We start from the raw sequence: 22697 nt of genomic DNA on the forward strand, positions 1-22697 counted from the left end.
CTCTCTCCCAGATATAACATGTTGCTGCTAGAAAAGTCCACCAGAACATTCTCAACTTTGGCCTAGCAGACGTTTCTCTTCCCAGATCAGCAGCATTCCTACCTCTTCCAACATTTGCTGACTTGTGGTTCCTCCTTGTCTGTTTATATAAGTCATTGCTGTGATTTTGTCCAACTTCACTTGGACCACCTTGTTCTGAACCAGCAGCAGAAATGTGTGCAGTGCCAGATGTATAGCCTTGAACTGGTTGATCAACCAAGCTCTTTCCTCCAACAACCTTTGATCTCCCCTGCCCTGACAACGGGTCCCCTCAGCCACTGAGGCTGGCATCAGTCACTAAAGTCCGATCTGAGTGAAGCCAACGGACTGAATCCACCCCAAGACTCCTTCTTGGAAGAGGCTGGGACTATATCCAGGATCTGAATCTGAGCTGACCACAGGAACAGAAGAGCTCTCTGCAACAGGTGCATGTGAGCTTGGCCCACGGTAACATCTCCAGGGGCACTGCCACTGACCCCCAAACCTGCAGGTAATACTAGGTCATTGGTTTCTCCCTGCTGAGCAAGATCCTGTCCTGAAGACTGACAATTTTTGTGCTCTGTTCACAGGCAGAATACCTTTCCCTGCTGGGCATCAAAAACAAACTCCCAAGTATTCCAGCATCTGTGACATGACCAGCTTACTCTTGGATGAGTAGACTATCCATGACAATTGCTGCAGGAACTGACCCACCTGTCTTCCCACTTCCACATTCTCCCTATACAACTTTGCTTGGATAAGCCAGTTGTCCAGATATGGATACAGTCGTTAACCTTAGAGAACGTTCTCAGCACCGTAGCTAAACCCAAATGGGAGTGTGTGGAACTGGAAATGCTCCCTAAGACTACAAAAAAGAAAACACTGGTGGTCTACCCAAATAGGATACACAAGAAAGATTCCGTCAGGTTTAACAATGTAGTTCCACCCTCCTCCCCTCCCCGGTACCACTACTATCATGAATTTTATTATCTCCATACAGAAATCGGACACCTGCAATGATCTGCTTACATGCTTGAGAACAAAGTTGGATAAAATAAGCCTTCATTCTTGGGTATTAAAAAGCAGCTGGAGTACCAGCAGCAGTCTGTCCAGCATTACCCAGATAACAAACTTTTCAGCAGAAATGATAGGGAGACTCCACACCACAAATAGTTGGGGGAGAAGATCAGCTAACTCCAGAGAATAACCTTTGCAAACTACTTCCAAAACCCACTGATCTGACGTTACCTGGACCCACCTCAAGTAAAACTGCCATAACTGTCTCCCTACAGAGGAACCACTACTACTACTACTATTTAGCATTTCTATAGCGCTACAAGGCATACGCAGCGCTGCACAAACATAGAAGAAAGACAGTCCCTGCTCAAAGAGCTTACAATCTAACCAGAGCACAGGTCCCCACTGTAGACCTTAGGGAGTCCCAAAGTTTCCTGTGTCTGATTCTCGTCTGCCCTGTGACCACTTCAGAAGTACTGACCCCTGAGCTGAAATATGTTCCATTACACACCGCTCACTCTTCCTGATCTAGACCTCCTAGACTCCCCGATGTGCCCTCTGGTGGAAAACCCCAGACACTCAGATGATCCTTCAACAGCCTCCTAAACTTAGTTAACTTCTCTAGATCTTTAGTGAGAGGAAAGGAAATTCCGGTACACCTGTACTACTGTCTAGGGAGATATCTGCAAGGAAGAGGACTGGAGATGATAAAATAATTGTCCGAAGTCTTTTTTTTCACCTAAATGCATGGGATATTGAATGACGTAGTTACACACAGGAAATGCCAGGTTGCCTAATACTTGGAACATTTCTGCTAGCCTTCGATGAACTGCCTCTGCAGTTGGGCCTAGGCAATGAGATGCCATTGCTCTGGTAAGGCCCTGGTTTTGAAGAAGCTTCTGCCAGCACAGAAGGCAGGCTGGAGAGAAAAACCCTTAACAGGCCAAAAACGCCAAGGGTGAGGAAAAAAAGCATTGCTCCTGGCTCTTAAAAATGTTGGTTACTCTCAAGTTATCTAAATAGTATCATCATCCCTGATCATGTGTTACTACTTATACACAATGAAGCACAAGTTATGGTGGGATCACCCTATAATGATTTAAAGTACTAGGTCTGTTTCTTAACATGGACCTTGCTACAGTCAATTTAATTCAAACTTGTCTTGCACGCATTAAGACAGAAATGTTATCTACCTTTGAGTTGCACTGGAGCAGAAGAATAAGGAGCTGTTCCTAGTGCTGCTGCTGATACCAGAAAGAGAGAAGAGTGAACTTGTAATTATGATTTTGTTGGAACCAATTTAAATATCTAAATCTCTCCTGGCATATATTGTGTTTTACCACAAAAACCATGACATTTAAGAACATGTGAGTTGTGCATAAGGACATGAAAACATTGTGAGCTTTCATTTACACCAGTGTTTCCCAAGTCCAGTCCTGGAGTACCCCTTGCCAGTCAGGTTTTCAGGATATCCACAATGAATATGGATGAGCTTGATTTGCATGCACAACCTCCATTATATGCAAATCTCTCTCATGCATATTCATTGTGGATATCCTGAAAACCTGACTGGCAAGGGGTACTCCAGGACCAGACTTGGGAAACACTGATTTATACCATAACAGAACCTTTTCACTATCCTGTGTCTAAAGCACTCTTACTGTGTTTAACCATTTCCAAATTAATTTCATGAATAAGTAGAGCACACAGAAAACGGAGCAACTCTCTACAATATGACACATTCTGGTCTCTAAAAGAAATTTGCTAAAGAAATCAGTAAGTTTGGTTAATGACAATACTTACGCAAAGAACGTTTTCTTTTATTCTTTAACTTCCGTCTTTTATTCAGCCCAGCTTTAGAAGGAGATTCTTCTTTTGCCTTTGGCTGACTAGAAACCTTTGAAGAATTTTGCTGGCTGAAGTGTGTGGGTACGTGACGAGCCAGTCCTCCCTGAGAAGCAAAACTAGCATTGCAGCCACCAACGACACACTAGAGTAAATGAGACATGAAAGGTCATATGTTGGACCACTTATAAATTTTTAAGACAATTGTCTTTCCAGAATCACACTACATTTTTATATTGCTTTTACATTTAAAAATCATTTCCTTTAATCTACTGGATCTTGGCACACTGATACAAGCAATACTCAGGTCTGAGACCGGGACTTGCAGAAGTGAGAAAGGTTTAAAAGTCTAGAGGTTGACTGATAATGGTTTCTCCTGGCCCTTTGGAATCTGGTCTTTGTTCCTTCTTTTCCCTTTCTGTTACTTCTTTCAACCTCTCTACTCCCCATCACTCCTTATATTAGGAAAATAAACAAACTATGCCAATGTGTTTCTTTACAGCTCTTAATGCAATTTGGAAGATTGCTTTGCTTTTTGGGGGGTTCCTGGTAGTTTGGGGTGCAGGCTGGGCAGGAGCAAATGTCAATTGCTCCAGCTCATGCTGGCTCCAGGTACAAAATGGTAGCCACAACCCCTAGTGGTAGTCTTGTGGTACTACCCGCTAGCTGTCAGCCTTCCATATAATAGACTACCATTTCTTTTGTGTGTGACTATAGCACAAAAATATCTGAGCTTTGAATTCCTATATTAAACATAAGAGAATTTATATTGTTGTTTATGACATGTTTGGTAGTGTTCACTCATATGGAGTATTCAGCATGGATTTACTATTACATTACCTGATTTGTTTTTTTTAATTTGCTGCCTTAATGTTAAGATTGTGAGCAAGGTCAATAGTAGAGACAAATATTTTGACTAGGCATTTGATTAGCTACGACTTGCATCTTAAAATCTACCAACATAAAAGCAGTTCTTGTATTTAGTGAACTGTCTTAAGCTACAATCTGATGTTATTAGTCTCTGTGAGCTTTAGGAACGTTATTTCTCAACTAAATTCTGGACATCTTTCACCTTTGCTGCCCCCTTAGTGGAAGAGGTCTAGAACATACAGGAATTGTTGGGTTTGATGGCTGTTTTCCTTTTTTCAAAAGCATCTGTCATGGACGTTCTGGTTTGTTATGTTTACTGCACATCACAAAAGTAGTACTTGACAACTCATTTATGCAAAAACCTGTTAAAGTCTATTCATCTTAAACAGCCAGCTACAGTGTCTTGGTTTCAAATTTTCATTTCGGAGTCAATGCTGTTTGACATCTAATTTTGTCGCCATTCCTCGCAGATACAGATTCTGGGTGGCATAATCGCTGAATTTGTTGAAAGCTGAGAGAGGTTCTTGCTTACTTTGGTCATTTAAACTATCCATACAGTGGAGCTGCAATCACAATCAGGGCCAGCAGACTGCTGCGGTACAGTCTGTCCTTTTCTATTCACAAAGTCCGCTCCCTTCACACATTTAATTTCTGTTACAGTTCACTTCCACTTGCTATCATCACGCTTTCGGTTTTTAGTATTTCAACAGGATAATTTCAACATTTTCACTTATGGCTTGAAAACAAAAGACTGTTTTGTCTCACAGTGCTGAATGATCAGCTAGGCTAGCGTGTGCACATACGTAATAAAGAACGGATCCAAACTTATTACAGTGTAAAACCACCAATGCAAATTAATTAAACTGACGTAGCTAGATACAAAAATATTGTGCATGCAAAGTGATTTTTAAAATGAAAGAGTACTTCAATAAGAAAACCTCAGTTGGTCCCTAAAGTGGACTTATCAGGATTTTGCACAACACTTCATATGCTTAAAAAAAAAAAAAAAAAAAAATATATATATATATATATATATATATACACACACACACACATAATACACATACACGTGTAGGCGATATCATGAATAAGTTCGCTATTTTTCCCCCCTTCTTGCATTGTTTTTATAGTGAGCTGCATGGTGATTAATTTTGGAAATATAGTTGGCAGTATATGTCCAAAATTAATAGTTGAACCGGGAGTCAAATCTATAGAGAGATTATTCAGATTTGTAATATTTTTCTTTAAATGTTACCTTTTGATTTTATGTTTTACATTATGATTATATTTTTGTATCTTAAATAATGTGCATTTCTATTCGCCAAAACACAATCTGTGTCATGTTTCCAACAAACTGTCTCCCAGTCCCTATCCTTTTCTTGTAGCAGACTGCATTTCTTCTCTTTTAGGCATATATTCCTCATTGTTCTCACAATCTGATTTGCCACGATTTGTACTTTCTTTGATTCTTCATCTAAACCTTGAACTTTAACTGTATAAAGAACATCCATGAGGCACGTTTACCAAAAAATAACGCAATACACAATATTGGTCAAACACTACAAAGTACAGAAAGTTCTAAAAAAGCTGTCAAGTAATAGGATAAAAGAGTGAGCGACAGCCTGAGAGTCAAGATGTCATTGGAGCAGGATGCACTGCGAGGACTGCTCCAACAACACTGCTGCTTTTGGAGGTTTTTTTCCTAGAATTATAATGCCTAGATGCTGGGGCAAAACCAAAAGATTCTCTTCCCCCTGTGGCCTTACTTCCAGCTACAGCTACTTCTCATGCATCGATCTAGTGTCGGCATCTGAAGGAGTGTAGACACTGCCAACATTGGGAGCTACTGTGGGCTTACAGCATCTGGATACTCACAACCAAAAAGGTTTGGAATATTTGTACTAAAAGGATTTTTTAATTTGTGTTGGGGGGGGGGGGGGGGGGGGTAGGGGACATTTAGCACATCAAAGCTCTAATATTTACAAAAACAGTCACAACACAACTTTACCTTGAAAGGCTTGTCTCCGCTGTGTGTTAACATGTGTCTTTGTAACCAGCTTTGACTGGTCGATGGTGTATTATACACTTTGCATCCTTTCCATAGGCATACAAATACCTGGTGAAAAGCATAAAACAAAATCAAGCATAATTACATCTCAATGTTAAAAAAAAATATCCATTTTCAGTTACATTCAAGATTCCATGTGCATTACCAATATCATATTTCACACCTGTGCTTTGAACAGTAAAATCAGATTGATATGAATGATAACTTACTTGATTTTACTACTACTACTACTTAACATTTCTAAAGCGCTACTAGGGTTACGCAGCGCTGTACAATTTTAACATGGAAGGACAGTCCCTGCTCAAGGAGCTTACAATCTAAAAGACAGGTGTACAATCTAAAAGACAAGTGTAGAGTCGATCTGATAGGGCATACTATATTTCTCGAAAGGTTAGGTGCCGAAAGCAGCATTGACGAGGTGAGTTTTAAGCAGAGATTTGAAGATTTTATACTGCTTTGTGTTTGATGTAGATATTTTACTATGATTTGAACTAGTGTATACTGCACTGAACCCTGAAAAGGGGAGATAACGGTCTATAAGAATTACTCTGATTTGGTGTTATATGTCTCAGCAGAAGATTATAGATGCATTCACCCCAGTATATGCTTTTTTTCAGTGCTACTCATTTAAATTAAGTTTAACAGAAAGTGGCACAGTACTTAGGAATCCACTAAATCAAAGAATAGGCATGAACATATTTTAAGAACTACTACTGCTATTTAAAGATAGAAGGCGACCAAAATTGTTTTTTTTGTTTCGTCTGAAACCGAACCTTCAGCCAAAATTTGCTGCTTGGCTTTGGCCGACACCGAAGTACTAACTGGCTGCTACTGGTCCAAATCAGCGCTATGGCTTGGCCCCTACTCCCTTCCTGAACAGGGGGCTTGCCTTCCTCCTCTATCTCTCCCCCTTCCCTCCTGGAACCATCTGTAGGCTCACTCCCCTCTGCTATGGCCCCACTTTAAATCCTGACAGTCTAGTGGCCTAGACTAGACTAACAGGCCAGTCAGGGCAGGAGTGATCCCCAGTTGCTCCTGCCCATGCTGTCTCCACCATCAAAATGACTGCCACTGGAGGGACACAAGGCTCCTCCTGTTCGGGAAGGAAGGAACATAGCCCAAAGTTTCGGTTTCAACTGAAAATCCACTGGCATTTTTGGCCAAAACTGAAATTTGGTCATCTCTATTTGAAGTAATAATTCTTTAAAGTTGCAAAAGGCAGACTGTTACTTAGCAAAAAACTGCCCAAAATTTTCAAATAGTAAGAAAACTGAAATGCAGTTCAAAATGAAAGACGCTTATTGCAGGTAAGCAGCTTTTGCTTTGCAAGTGTTTGCAGTAGAAAGCAGGATTTAATCAGGCACACGAGCAGATGACATCACTGCATGATGCCAGGATGAACAGCTGTCCAGGAGCTCAGAACAAGTGTACATTCCTTCACACATGTAATGGTCTTCTTTCTCCTCCGTTAGTTTCATAGCTCAAATGGTAATGCAACTCTCAGGGTGGTGGAAGGGATCATGTGCCTGACTTAAAAAGATATCTACAAAGAATATGTTACAGGTAAGCAACTTCACTTTCTCTAACAAAGTAATCAGCCACACTAGTGGGAAACTCTGACTTTCATTTTACAGGTAAATTCTCCAGTGCTGAGGTACATCACCTTCAGATGGGTGGGATTTATGCAATTCTCATTAAAAGATAGGCGAGTACTGCTTGAATTGTCTCCCACTGTGGAATGGTCCGAGCAGTAATGTGAAGTGAAGGTATGAAATGAAGACCAAGCAGCTGTTGCACATGATTTCTAGTGAAGCAGATTTCAAAAAAGCTACAATAGCTGCAGCAGCTCTGATCTGAGGTCTTGATTGTACTGGTTAGAGGGATCCCATTCTACTCATAACAGAATTAGATACAGGATGTTAGTTAAATTATCTTGGGTCCACTTTGCCCCTGAAATGCCAATATTGGAATTGAAAGATGACAACTGCATAGACTGATGTATTCTATTCTTTAAAAGAGCTCATTTACAGTCCAATGTACAGAGGGACTTCTTGTGTGGAAGCTTGTTTATTTTAGAATAAAATGCAGGCAACATTTTCACATTTAGATGAAACAAGTGTGAAATTTTAGCAGGAATTTAGAAGAGTACAGACTACTACTTTATAACAAGTGAGGGTTAAGTTTGTATGCAGCTAAAGCTTGAAGTTCACCGATTCTTCTAACTGAAGTAACTGATACTAGAAAGGGTACCTTCCAGGTCAGATTTCTTGAGGGATGAGGATTCCATGTGCTGAAAATAGTGGTTTCATAACAGATGTAAGGATGACATTGAAGCTCCATAGCAGAGGAGGCTTCTATATTGGTGGCCTATTATGAAAACTATTAGCCTTTACAAAATCTCTCTCTGTGCTTGTCCCATTCATTCTTGAATTGAGATACTGCCTTTGTATCCACCAACTCTGCCGGAAGGTCGTTCCATGCATCCTCCACTCTTTCCGTAAAGAAATATTTCCTTAATTACTAGTAATGTTTAAAAAGACCCCACAGAAGGAGAAAATGATAAGGAGAAGTTGAGAAGAATGGAGCCTACGTTCCTTTCCCACTGAAAAGAGGCTAGTCGCCACCACATTTATACCTTGGAAGTATTTACATCTATCCTATCTCTTCCTATTCTGCCTAACACAAAAGTTACCTTTTTTTTCCTGCTGGTCATTCCTCTCCCTGTGCACCCAAGCATCCTTCTGGTCTTCTACTTGTTTGGCTATCTTAAGGTCATATGACCACTCCCAGATCGTGCTTTTTTTGTACACAGGATAACTTCACCCCTTTAAAACTTGGGTTTTTGCAGCCCAAATGCATAACTCTTCATTTTGGCATTAAACATTAGCTGCCATACTGTAGACCAGGGGTAGGCAACCACGGTCCGAGGACCACAACCCAGTTGTGTTTTCAAGATTTCCACAATGAATATGCATGAGATTGACTTTCATATACTGCTTCCATTGTATGCTAGACCTCATCCATATGGGTTGTAGCTCTCAAGGGCTGTGGTTGCCCACCCCTGCTCTAGATATTTCCTCAAGCTTTGTGAGATCCCTTCCTCATCTTATCCACATCTTCTAAAGTGTCTACCTATTGCACACTTTGGTATCACATCACACCTTATGCTATGAGGTTATCTTGTTAGACAGGGTGGACCATATAGGTCTTTATCTGCCGTCATCTTTTATGCTACTATATACCATCTATAACAAATAAATAACCCAATAGCCCTTCTACAATAAGTACCATCTACAAAAAAGTTGGGGAAAAAAAAGGCCAGATCAAGTACTAATCCTTATACCACACCACTGTTAACGCCCTTTCCCCTAGGATTAACAGAATTTGCTAACTCCCACTCAGTTTCTATCTACTCCACCCAGATTCTTTCCCCCCTTGATCGAGTATTTCTGGAATTTCAGCAAAATTATTTATAACCAACCGAAATCAAACACTGACAAATCTGAAACACTGTCTTTTCCAATCAGAAACCACACTTTTGTCTTCTACTTTCAAAACTAATTATTAAAACAGCTCAGCTTCTGTTTAAAGCTTCCATAAAGATCCTGGGGACAAAAACCTGACTTTCCAGTCTCAGCAGTTGTGTGGTTTCAAGTTGCTTTTTTTTAAATCTTGAGACAAATCCACTCTATATACTCCATTTGATCAATTTTCCTTTTGAGCTCTTCTCTTGGCAGTAGTGATATCCAAGTTAGACTACTGCAATTCCTCTTATCTTGATCTTTCAGTCACTCAACCCCATAAAGTTCAACTAGTTCAAAACATGGCTGTAAAGCTTCTTCTAGGGCATAGGAAATTTGATCATGTTTCTCCATTATTATGCTCTGAACACTGGCTCGCAATAATTTATACAATACCTATAAAAGTTCTAACACTCAGTCAAAAGATTCAGGAATTAAGTCAACTGTAATTCCTTGCTTGTCTGCTCATTCCCTAACCCCCCCCCCCCCTCCAATATAGGCTCCATTCTTCTCAACATCATCTCCTTGTCATTCCCTCCTTCTGGTAGGTCTTTTTAGACACTTCCAGGAATTCTTGCTTTAGTAGCTCGACTCCAACATTTCAGAACAGTCTTCCCCTATATATTGAATTTGAACCTTCTTCTGAAAACTATGTCCTTGCTCAAAACATTACTTCTTCCTTGCCTTTTCTGACTCTCTTACAGCTTTTTAGTGGATTTAAGCTGGGATCTAGATATACAACTCCCCCTTTCTTCCTCTTTGGGTATTGTGTGTGTAGAAACTATCCTTTCTGTGTAGCTTTTCTTGTCAGTCATGCCTTTATTTTGCAATTCCTTTATTTTCATGCTATTCCTTCTATCTGGTCTCTTCCCCTCCACCCCCATTTTTATGGAGAATTTTGTAAACCACTTAGATAATTATTTATAAGCAAAAAATTAAATTGGGTAGAGATGAATTGTTTACTTTTTCCAAAAATACAAGGACTAGGGGGCACGCAATGAAACTATTATGCAGTAAATTTAAAACAAATTGGAGAAAATATTTCTTCACTCAATGTGCAATTAAACTTTGGAATTCACTGCTACAGAATGTGGTAAAAGCAGTTAGCGTAGCAGGGTTAAAAAAAGGTTTGGACAAGGTCATAAAAGAAAGAGTCCATAAGCTATATTAAGATGCACTTGGGAAAATCCAGTGCTTATTTCTGGGATAAGCAGCATAAAATCTGTTTTATTCTTTTGGTATCTTGCTATGTATTGGAGACCTGGATTGGCCACTGTTGGAAATAGGATACTGGGCTTGATGACAATGATTATGTGTAGCTGTGGGGCCTGGTGGTAAATGACAGCTGTGCCTAACTAAACAACTATTTACTAGTCTGTCTGAATATATTCGCTTGACCTGTCCCTCTCTTGAATATACATGTCTTCGGATTATGTTACCCAACAATGGATTGCTGTTTTCCTTTTTTTTTTTAGATTGTAAACTGCCTTGACATGTTCATCAGAAAAGGTGGTACAGCAAATCATGGGCTGTCTAACCCCCTCCCATATATGGTATTGCCAGAGTTATCTTATGTAAACTTCAAACAAAAATATTTAGCATTTCTGCCTTTCATTATCTCCCTCCAGACGTTGCCCCTCAGCACTTTTCAGTCTTGTTTTTTTTTTTTAACCTCCCTTGTCTCTCTTCTATGCAGAGACCACCCAAAAAAGTCAGGAGGCCCTGCATGAGAGACTTTTCAGCATGCAGAAGTCCAGTCCATTAACACTGGCGGCATCCCCATGGATTCAGGAGCTGTCAGAGACGCTTCAACATTGGGCAACAGTAGTGCCCATTTGGGCCAAGCATTCTCAGACCCACATGGATTCCATATCGTCCTTATCGGCACTGAAGGACTCCGATGCTGGGTACTGAATGAAGCAAAACAGTACCAGCATTGGTCCTCTTTGAATCATGGTGCTAGGAGCTCTGGGGCACTGGCATCACTGGTTTCTGAGAAGCGTTGGCATCAGGCGCACCGCTCCCCTTCTGTAGAAGCAATGTTGATGTGCCTGTCTCCCCAAAGCTGGGACCCTGCTTCCGATTCAGAAACATTGGGAGACCCCACTCTCTGTGTAGGTTGTACCTAAGAAGATAGACTCTATGCATACAGTCCAGAATCTTCCAAACTATTCCACAGTAGTCAAATCCGCTAGCAATAGGGCCAGAAGCTCAAGGACCTATGTCTCGGCTCCACCAAGAAGGAATATCCACATTCTGGAATCTTTTGGGAGGAAAGCTTTTCAAGGCTTGATGTCATTTCCTATTCTCTATTTTTAGAAGCGTTTCCATTAATTTACTCGTCACAGAAGTCAGACTAACTTGCCTGTACTTCCCAGCTTCCTCCTTACTTCCACTTTAGTGGAGAAGATCCATATCCATCCTTCTCCAGGGCCACTCCACACTCTTAAGTACTGAAAACGACAGACAGCAGACCTGCCAGCACTTCCAAGTTCCTTCAGTATCCTCAGATGTATTCCATCCAGCACCATCGCTCTACCTTCTAGCTAAAACAGTCTTCTGAAAATCAAAGTCTACCACACACCCATTCCCATTAGCATTTATCTTCTGTGATCCTATGCCCATCCCTTCATCTGTGAACATAGAACAGAAATACTCGTTAAGCAAATCCACTTTATCCTTATCGGCTTCTATATATCGCTTCTCGTCAGCAGAGTCTCAGAATGCCACTTTTGCACTTCTAACATAACTAACATGTCTTTTCCCTCCATTTCACCTCACCTCATTGACTATTTTTTGTTCCATTTGCATCTTTGCTTTCCTGACTAACTTACCAGCTTTTCTTAACCTTTCCAGATCATCTGTCTTTCTCTTTCTGGTACAAGCACATAAGATCACTAAGGGAGAAGAAGCAATAGTAGACAGTATGGATGGGCAGACTAGAAAGACATGATGGCTTTGATCTGACGTTATTTTCTGTGTTTCTGGTCCTGCATGATGGCAGTGGGCTGCAAGCTGATGTGCACATGTGGTGATGTGACTCAAAAGCTTTAATACATACTACAGTGGGCTTCACAGTAATATCCCTGCTGCCCCCTTGTCCTAGTATTTTTGGAAAGCGTAAACAGACGCTCCACAGACCTGTTCCATTCCACTCATTATCTTATAGATCTCTATCATATCTCCCCTCAGTCGCCTTTTCTCCAAGCTGAAGAGCCCCAGTCTCTTCAGCCTACCCTGATAGGGAAGTCGACCCATCCCCTATATCATCTTTGTCGCCCTTCTCTGTACCTTTTCCAATTCCACTATTTCTTTGCTTAAAACACACTAATTTAGCCTTGCTTTTGGTATGCAGCACGTGGGTGCAGAATGCCCTTGAGTTATTAACAGAATGAAGTATATGAATGACTGAATGAAAGTTAAATTCTGGCTGTTTTAATTTTTATTTAACTACAGTATTTTAAAAAATCTACTGACAGCGATTACCTTTTCTGTCTACAATTGGCATTCTTTTCTATTTTCTTTTGGATTTTTATGACTGTACAAGCATCAGTTTAAGCGGTATATCAAGAATTTTTAATAAATATTCATTTAATAATGGTATTTTAGTATTGCTGGGTTTTTGTTTAGGTTGTTATATACTTGCTATGGCACAGACCAAAGAGACCTTGAATAATGGGTGGACATTAAATAACAAAATTCTTGATCAGAATATTTTAAGGTCAAATAAAACAAAATTTGGACTGCCTTTATCAAGCTGTGCTAGCTGGTCCCACGGGGCAATGCCAACACAAAGCCCATTCAAAGTGAATGGGCTTTGTCGGCATTACCACACCGGGGACTGCTAGCGAGTTTTGATAAAAGAGGCCCTTTGACAGCAACAATTTTAGCACAGAAATAATCAGGCAAATACTGCACAGTAACATCAGGATGGCAGTTAGCTCACAGAACAAGTAATTCAAAGTCTTTCAACCAAAACAATTAGGAAAGGAGACCTAAAGTCACATACCCCTCCTCGCTGACCATCTACATGTATGGAGCGAATATGATCTGCCAGATCAGGGCTAGAGTTGAAACAGATTTGGCACTGGTCCCAACAACAACTATAAGAAATACTTTTTGTTGAAGAAGCTGCGATTCCCTGGCCATTCATCATAGCTGGTGTTGAACGACCACTGGAAATAGTGCTGTCCACATCCATCAGAGTGCTGCTTATGCTATCAAAGAAATAAAAAGACAAGCCATCACACAGAAAGCTAGAACAGCAAGTTCTCTTCCTTTAAAGATGTACTTATGGAGAGCTACACTTCCAAATAAGCTTCAACAGATTAAGTAATAGGTTATTTAATGCCACCATTCTTATTTTTTTTCTTTTCTCTTCAATACACATGAAATACCCAACTGGCAATCATGTAAACAGTCAAACTCTACTTCTGAGGGGCAATGACCTGTACAAAATATGCCTTATTTGAAAAAACATTTGACACCACCTACAGAAACTAAATAAGAAATAAATTGTTCTTTAACTCCAAGAACTATTATTATTATTATTTCTTTTAGAAAACTTCCTATGAAGTAAGAAGTGTATACATTTGTTCTTATATATTAATTTTCTTTCCTTGAGCCCTGCTAGACCAGTCCAGACCTATGGGTTATATCCCCCTTATTAGCAGAGGCAGGGACTCGAGATTATGGTGACAACAGTATAACAGGTGCCCATACAGTTGCATCCTCATAAGTTAACGTGCAAATAATCCCCAGGAATGCCTCCATTCAGTACAGTAATACACAGATTGTATACATGTAACTTACTCTACATAACTGGACAGGCAATTTTATAAAAACTTACTTCTATTCGTAAAGCACTCTTGCCTTTGAATATTAGGTTTGGATTTGGAGACCCATGATTAGAAATTTACCAAAGAACGCCTTGTACATGTCTAGTACAATAGTTGATACTACTACTACTACTACCTAAACCACAACTCCAAGATGAGTGGACAGGGCAATGTGGATACTTATTCTGCTGTCCTCTGAGAATACCTGCTACAGGTGGGCAACTTGGCTTTCATAAGGAATGTCTGACCAAATCATCTGCCGCGTTAGGAATCCTGATCTAGGCAATAGTGAGAGGTGAATGTATGGACTGAAGCCCACAATGCAGCTTTACAGATTTCCTCTATGGAGGCTGACCTCGTGTGGGCTACTGATACAGCCACAGCTCTGACACCATGAGCCATGACATGACCCTCTAGAGCAGTTCTTAACTGGTGTGATATGACACCCAGCAGATGTGTCATAGGGCTGACGCACATCATCCTCTTCTAACATCAGCCCCCCCCCCCCCCCCCACAGAGAGCTCTCCTTCACCAGCCCCCTCTACCAGCAATCAAACCTCATATCTTTGTCAGCAGCCAAAACAAACTGCCTGGGCAGCCCCGGAGCATTTCTTCTGCTGCGTCCTGCTCCTCTGACACAGCTTCCTGTTTACGTAAGAGAGGAACACGGCAGAGAGAACACTCTGGGTCAGCCTAGGCAGTTTGTTATGGCTGCCACTGTCTGAGGTTTGAACACTGGAGGAAAAGGCTGGCGAAGGAGAGGCATGAAATATGGCGGGGGGGGGGGGGGGGGCTCAGGGTAGAATAGGAAGAGGTCTGGGGGCTGAAGGAAGAAGACGGAAGGTGGTGAATTTGGGGTGGGACAATAATTCAACACAGGAACATATGAATTAATCAGAAAAAGGACTTCACACACTAACTTCCCCTGTTTTGTTTACACAGTACATCGAAATTCGATTGTTTGAATCAGAACAATTTGGTTCTGCAGCCAATCTCTGAAAGCCCTTACAGTGCTCCAAATAGTTCTTAGCTCTAGGAGATTGATCTAGTATTATTTTTACTGAGCAGACCATTGACCCTGGGGTGTGGAGCCCATCTACATGACAGCCAGCCCAGGTTGGATGTGTCCGTCATGTTTTATGGTCCTGGGGAACTTGGTGGCTGATTTCATAGCAATTTGGAGAAGGGGCTCCATTCCAAGACAGAGAACTCTTGAAGGAAGGTCATGACAGTGACTGCATCCCAAAGGTTCCCGCTGGCCTAAGAGTGCTGAGAAGACAGGAACCACTGAGCTATCCTCAAACTGATACATGCAACAGATGTGACATGTGCTGTGGAGGCCATGTGACCCCAAACCGTCAACATCTGCAAAGCAGATAACTCTGGCAGACCTCCTAGACCACACAGAGGTGAGGGCCCCTATGCACTGGTCCAGGAGGAAAGTCCCGGCCCTAACCATGTCTAGCAGCGCTGCAATGAATTCAAATTACTGGGAGGGCTGAGGTGGGACTTGAAATAATTGATGACAAACCCTAGAAGCTCCAGCACTTGAATAATTGTGTTCATTAATACTTTAAACCCTTCCTGAATTGTGCTCTTGACCAGCCAATAAACAAAACACGTGCAATTCCCCTCCCCCCGCGCTAGGGTTTTGGTGAAGACCCTGGGTGTGCACACGAGGACAAATGGCAGTATGTGGTACTGGTAGTGGTATATCACTATGCAAAATCTCAGATACTTCCTGTGACTGGGAGTATCTGTATATGGGTATAGGTGTCCAAGTCCAGAAAGCACAACCAATCTTGAGCCCGAATCATTGGGAATAGGGTGCCTAGTGAAACCATCCTGAACTTGTCTAGGATGGGATGAAACCACCCTATCATCGTTGTGACTAGAAAGTACTGGGAATAAAATCCCTTCCCCTTTCCCACTTGTGGAATTGGTTTCACCATGCTGGTCTGCAAAAGGGAAGAATTCGTTTGCAAATAATTCCTGGTGCAGAGAGCTTAACTATGAGACTTTTGGTGAGCAATTTGGAGGGCTGCATTCCAGACGCAGACAGTATCCTGCTAAATTATTTTGAGAGTCCACCAGTCTAAGGTTTCAAGGGGCCACCTTGCTTGGAAATAAAATTCAACATCCCTCCTACCAGAAGGTAGTCCAGAACAAATACGGGCATTGTGGCTATGCTCTCCTACAGTCAGACAGAAGCTTGTTCCTTGCTTTGACTGCACAGCTGGCTGGGACTATTGGGCCCTCAGCTGGTGGGCATGAGAACCTTGGTTGTTTTGAGAAGGAAGCTATGCCCTTGAGAGTAGGCAGCTCTTCAATGCCTTTTGCCCAAGTATCACCAGGATGTGGAAGCCAAGCCAGGAGTGGGCCGGGATAGCGACTTGATGGTTTCAGAACATTTCTTGATGAAAGGGTCTGCAATCTTTTCCACCTTGTCTGCCAGCTTCTCCTGAATTGTTAGTTCTAGGTCTGAGGTGCACAGCTAGGCGAGTCTGTGCAACCCAATACACATGGCTGAGGCCCTGATTGCTGAATCGAGATCATACTCCCACTGTTTAGTTACTAGCTGACAGAGCTCCTTAGAATTCTCCTGAGACTGTCTGCAAACTTTGCCACACTACTCTCTCCTTTGCTCTGGATATTCTTGCTCCTCCCACTCCCCGTTCTGTAAGGCGTAGCAAACCCCTGTCTTGGCTGACCTCTAGAATCCACTATCTACGTTTCTGTGTCCAATCTGCTGAATGCCTTTGGTTGAAATCTCGTGCTCATGCTGACTTCATACATTTCAAATTCTTACTTCTTTCCAGTCTGCTCTTTCACTTGCCAATCAGGACTACTACATCCAGTTGACAAACTCTATTGGCTGAAACCCTCAATGTCTCTGACACACTGAACTCTCTTCTAAAAGTGCCTTCACTTCCAACTCCCCCTTCATTTTCTCTCCAGCCTCTGGCTGAGTACTTTCATGATAAGGCTCACAAGACTAACCTTGAATTCTCAACAAGCCACCTCCAACTCTCCTTCCCTCAGTCTATTCTCTCAACCCTCCTTCAACCCCTGCCTCTGTCTTCCTTTTCTAAAATAAAAGGAAACTGAATACTTTCTTTCCTCCTCCAAACTGACTTACCTGTTCCTCTGAACCTATTCCCACCCATCTATTTAGAAGTACCTCTCCCTACTGGCATCCCTTCTATTTGTCATATCCTCAATCTTTCACTTTCCACTGCAACTATTCCTGATGCCTTCAACACTCCTCAAAAAACCTTCATTGGACCCAACCTGTCCTTCCAACTATCACCCCATCTCCCTCCTCCATTTCCTATCCAAGATACAAGATATGCTTGTTCACGACCGTTGTCTTGACTTTCATCTCAAGCTATTCTTGATCCACCTCAATCTGGCTTTCACCCTCTTCATTCAACTGAAACAGCCCCTGCTAAAGTCTCCAATGACCTGTTCCTGGCTAGATCTAAAGGTCTATCCTCATGCTTCTCAATCTATCTGCTGCTTTTGACACTGTTGATCACCACCTTCTCCTTGATACACTGTCCTCACTTGGATTTCAGGACTCTGTTCTTTCTTTCTCTCCCATCACACTTTTAGTGTATACTCTGGTGGATCCTCCTCCACTTCTATCCCACTATCAGTTGGTGTACCTCTGGGCTCTGTCTTGGGACCTCTTCTTTTTCCCATCTATACTTCTTCCCTTGGTGCTCTGATTTCATCTCATGGCTTTCAGAATAACTCCCAGATCTACCTCTCCACACCGGAAATTTCAGCAGGAATCTAGGCCCAAGTATCAGCCTGCCTGTCTGACCGCCATCTGAAATTAAACATGACCAAGACTGAGCTTATCTTTCCTTCTAAACCCACCTCTCCTATTCCCCCATTCTCCATCTTTGTGGATAACACTCTTATCAGCTCGTAACCATGGAGTTACCTTTGACTCCTCTCTTTCTGCACATACCCCAACAGACTGATAAAAACTTTTGTTTCTTTATAATCATCAAAATTCAGCCTTTCCTTTTTTTTTCTGAGCACACTACCAAAAACCTTATCCATACTCTCATCTCCCAAAGGTCATTTCTCTTCCCTTCAATCTGTTCAAAATTCTGCTGCATGACTTATATTCTGCCAGTGTGCTAAGTTCATATTAGCCCTCTCCTCAAGTCACTTCATTGGCTCCCTATCCGTTTCTGCATACAGTTCAAACTCCTCTTATTGACTTACAAATGCATTCACTCTGCAGCTCCTCAGTACCTCTCCCCTCTTCTCTCTCCCTATGCTTCTCCCCGGGAACTCCGTTCATTGGGCAAATCTCTCTTATCTGTACCCTTCTCCTCCACTGCCAACTCCACACATCCTTCCATTTATCTTGCTGCACCATGTACCTGGAATAGACTTCCTGAGTCAGTACGTCAAGCTCCATCTCTGGCCATCTTCAAATCTAGGCTAAAAGCCCACCTTTTTGATGCTGCTTTTAACTTCTAACTCACATGCACCTGTACAATACCCATGTAGGTTTTATCATTCCCTTATTTGTACTGATTAGATTGTAAGTTCTTTCAAGCATGGACTGTCTCTTTATGTTCAAGTGTACAGTGGCTGCGTACGTCTAGAAGTGCTATAGAAATAAGTAGTAGGACACTGTACACAATGTTCCACAAGGGAGTCCTCATTAATAACTGTCAAGAGCCTAGGACACTGTACACAATGTTCCACAAGGGCGTCCTCATAAATAACTGGCAAGAGACTAAGACTTCTGATAAAACCTTCTTAAAAGACTCCAAAGCCTGGGCCTCCCCTGGAGCACCAAGCAGTAAACCTTGTAGTCTTGGCTCTTTTGAGAGCAGATTCAATCACCATGGAATGGTGAGGAAGCTGGAGTTTCTCAAGTCCCGGAGCCTTCTGGATTCTTCTAAATCAAACTGAAAGATGCTCAATATCTTGGCCCTCGGCTCACCCTCAAGTCTGCAAATCAAATGGGACAGACCTAGCATCTCCCTGATAAAATGTAGAGTTCCTCTGGAGGTGACTTTCTTCTTTAATGTGGAAAGGGGGGGGGGGGGGGGGGAATCTGAGGGAAGACAAAGAGACCCCTCTTCTGAGAGGACCTCAGACACTCAGGAGTAGTTAGAATTAGATTTAAAAAAGTACTCTCCAGGAGGTGTCCGAGTCTCTGCCTGCCTTGCATGTCTGATAGGCACCAAGGGAAGTCTGCCTCCCCGAGGAGGCATCCCCTCCTCCAGGGGCTGGAAATAGACACCAGTTTGGTGCAGACCAGCTCCAAGGCCCCTTGAGGTCCTTGTGTCAATGTGCTGTCCGTAGGCAGTGCATGAGACTCCAAGATGGGATGGAGTTTCTGAGGAGTTGACATGGATACCCTCAATGCCACAGCCTTATACTAGGCCAAAAGGTGCCCCATCTTTTCCTTAAGCTGCTCCTTGGGGGCTGTCATCAATGAAGGGTAGGGCTTAGCTAGAACGGTCACCTCCTTCAAAGTCATTGGTGCCATTATCGGTGACCTGGTCGTTGCTCAATGGAGACTGTTGTGACCTGTCTGCTTCCCTGGAGTATATGTCATCCAGTGTAAAAAATGTGACGAAGGATGCTATATTGGAGAAACAAGCCAGATGCTGAAGAAGAGATTTAATTTACATCGACATCATATGAAAAATGCCAGTGCCAACCAGGATGTTACCTCTGTGGGACAGCACTTCACAAAACCAGAACACTGTACTAATGATTTTATGGTGAGAATACTTAAAGAAAACTTTAAAACAATACAGGAACGCAAGACCTTTGAAGCCAGAATGATTAAATATTTTGACACCCACCAGACAGGACGGAACAAAGATCTGGGTTCTCTAGCCCATTATAAACCATGAAATGTCACTGCTTTGTCACCCTCTGATCACCATGCATATCTCCCTGCCCCTCATCCTCTCAGCCCTCTCTGTTTCTCACCTAGCCCACCCCCACCTCATCCTTTCAGACCATCACTGAAATACTTTGATGTCTCACTTATATATGCTATTACTTATCAAAATTTGCTTATTTCTGATCTGACGAAGGACTACCTTCGAAAGCTAATCAAAAAATGTATTACGTTAGTCCAATAAAAAAAGGTATTATCATATTTTCTTTTCTATGTTTTATGTTATTCTATTTCTATTGACTGCAAAAATTATTTTAAAATTGAAAAAAAAAAAGTTATAGCTAGAAAAGTCCCCTATGCATCTCACTATTTACACCCTATTGCAAAATTAACAACAAGGGCTGGCTGTTTCTTTCAAGCCAAGTTAAACTATATTGATTTAACTTAAATATATACTAAACTACCATGTAGTTTATATTGCACTGCATATTATATGCTGCATCACACCTAGAATGTCATTCTGGTTTAAGCGTGTAACAAATGTATATGGTACATCAAAAGGCTAGACTTGTAAGATTTCATTTGTTGCAACCAAGACCACATGCCATATGGGAGTTATGAAAGACTGATGCAACACCTTATGGATTAACTAGCTTCTTACCTACAATGTCATGTCTCATCTTCACTGATTAAAGCTACAGGTTTTCATTATTCCACCATTAATCAGAACAACAACAGGGTGGTAAATAGCTTTGACAACTTCTGGATGTAGGAGCCATCAGCAGGAGAGCTCTCCCAACCTTCTTTTAGGTCAGTTGTGTACATTGTTACAGATCAACCTGCTTCAGTGTAGTCACACCCACTCTTCGGAATGGTCATCGTATTTAGCTTACATTGAAAATGTCCTTTGAGAAATTTAAATCCCATTTAAAAGCTCATTACTTTTCCCTTGATTTTTCCTGATTCTAGTAACCTTTGATGAACATTCTTACTCTATTATTATCAATTAATATCTTAAAAATCACTGCTTCAGCCTATAGGCTTGTTTACCCTACCCAGTTTTTTTTCCCTTCCCTTGTCTATCAAAATATATTTGTTTTAGAACTTGTAGCTTTTTCCTAAACGTTTCTTTCTTTCGTTCCCATCTAATCATAGGTTTACTGTATACTGTTGAATTTTGTATTTTTGCTACTTTGATTATAAAGTTCTATTTTACTTATTTCCCCTCCTCAATCTTCTATTTTTTTTAAAGATGCATTAACCACTTAGATTTTTATTATATTAGCAGTATAACAAATAAAATGAACCTGAACCTTCCATCATTACAACTGAAAATGAAAAGAGATGGGTAGCAGGCAAAAGTTTGCTGCAGGTCTTCATGGGTTCAATTGCTAAGCTTGTTTTCTTGCTTTCAGACCGATGCAGAAAGCCAGCCAGCCTAACCGTGTGGTTAACCAGCCATCTATGTGCCTGTTTACTGGCTGCAGGGTCTCAGTGCTGACACTGATTCATACAGTAAACATTAGTGGACACATATTAAAACGTACATTAAGTAGGCTTTTTAGAAATCCACAGCTATGTTAAGATGTGTCTACTGTGCCAGCACAAATGCTAAAAAAACAAAAACAAACCACCAGGTCTGAGGTGGCATTAGCCCAATGGTTCAGCAGTTTTTCTATTTACTCCAAGCACCTGACTTGATCTGATCCAACCACCAGCTGACACCCCCTCACAACTGGACCTAACCACTGGCCCCCTCCCTCAGGGCCCAACTGCTGACCTCCCTCCTCTTCACATAACTACCTGAAGGTACTGACCTGACCTCCCATCCCTGGAGGGTAGCCGACATGACCTCCCTCTCGAGTATCTCAAATTGTCTAGTGGTCTCCACCCTGAACCCTACGTTAAAGAAAAGAAAGAAAAGCATCCCTGGTGCCAATTCAATGCCTTTTTTTGGTAGGCTGACCACACTGCTAGGGGTCAGGTGTCACCATATAATAGGCTGGTGTTGCTGGAAGCAGGAGCAAGTGGGTATCGTTCCTGCTGGATCAGATTTGATATGTGACAGATGCAGGTTCAGCAAAAGGAGAGGGTATTATTAGACCCCCCCCATTTTTTTTTAAATGTCAGGATGAGAGCCACTAGACTATCAGGGATTGTCAGGGGGATCATCAAGCCAGTATCTTTGGACTGAAGAGGGGAGCCTGGGGCCAATGCAGATCTGCAACCCTTTTTTAAAAAACTATTTACAAACCATTGTGAACAACACAATTACACTACCACAATACATCGGCTGTCCATGACACAGCCTAAATTAATACATATTGGTAACATACCAAACAAACAAACATCAATTACTACTACTACTATTTAGCATTTCTATAGCGCTACAAAGCGTACGCAGCGCTGCACAAACATAGAAGAAAGACAGTCCCTGCTCAAAGAGCTTACAATCTAGTAGACAAAAAATAAATTAAGCAAATCAATTAATGTGTAGAGGAAAGAGGAGAGGGTAGGTGGAGGCGAGTGGTTACGAGTCAAAGGCAATGTTAAAAACCTGACTGGCAAGGGGCACTCCAAGACCGGACTTGGGAAACACTGCCATACCACAAGCAGCCAATACTTTCTAT

At 41.7% G+C, this 22697-nt stretch overlaps 1 protein-coding gene across 3 annotated transcripts in view; it reads right to left on the reverse strand.

Moving 5' to 3' along the window:
* The window catches only part of AEBP2 (AE binding protein 2), a 56300-nt gene that overhangs the window by 19463 nt on the left and 14140 nt on the right, over window positions 1–22697 (reverse strand). The window contains exons 2-5 of one of the 3 annotated variants that reach the window (XM_030213824.1): window positions 13349–13556; window positions 5759–5866; window positions 2839–3025; window positions 2229–2276 (exon numbers count right to left, since the gene is read on the reverse strand). In XM_030213824.1, the coding sequence (XP_030069684.1) occupies window positions 2229–2276; window positions 2839–3025; window positions 5759–5866; window positions 13349–13556 (551 nt within the window). Of the gene's footprint in view, window positions 1–2228; window positions 2280–2838; window positions 3026–5758; window positions 5867–13348; window positions 13557–22697 lie in introns of all 3 variants that reach the window. The other 2 variants (XM_030213823.1, XM_030213826.1) reach the window with 2 other exon arrangements.

This window comes from Microcaecilia unicolor, chromosome 9, assembly GCF_901765095.1.
Source record: "Microcaecilia unicolor chromosome 9, aMicUni1.1, whole genome shotgun sequence".
Taxonomy (NCBI): domain Eukaryota; kingdom Metazoa; phylum Chordata; class Amphibia; order Gymnophiona; family Siphonopidae; genus Microcaecilia; species Microcaecilia unicolor.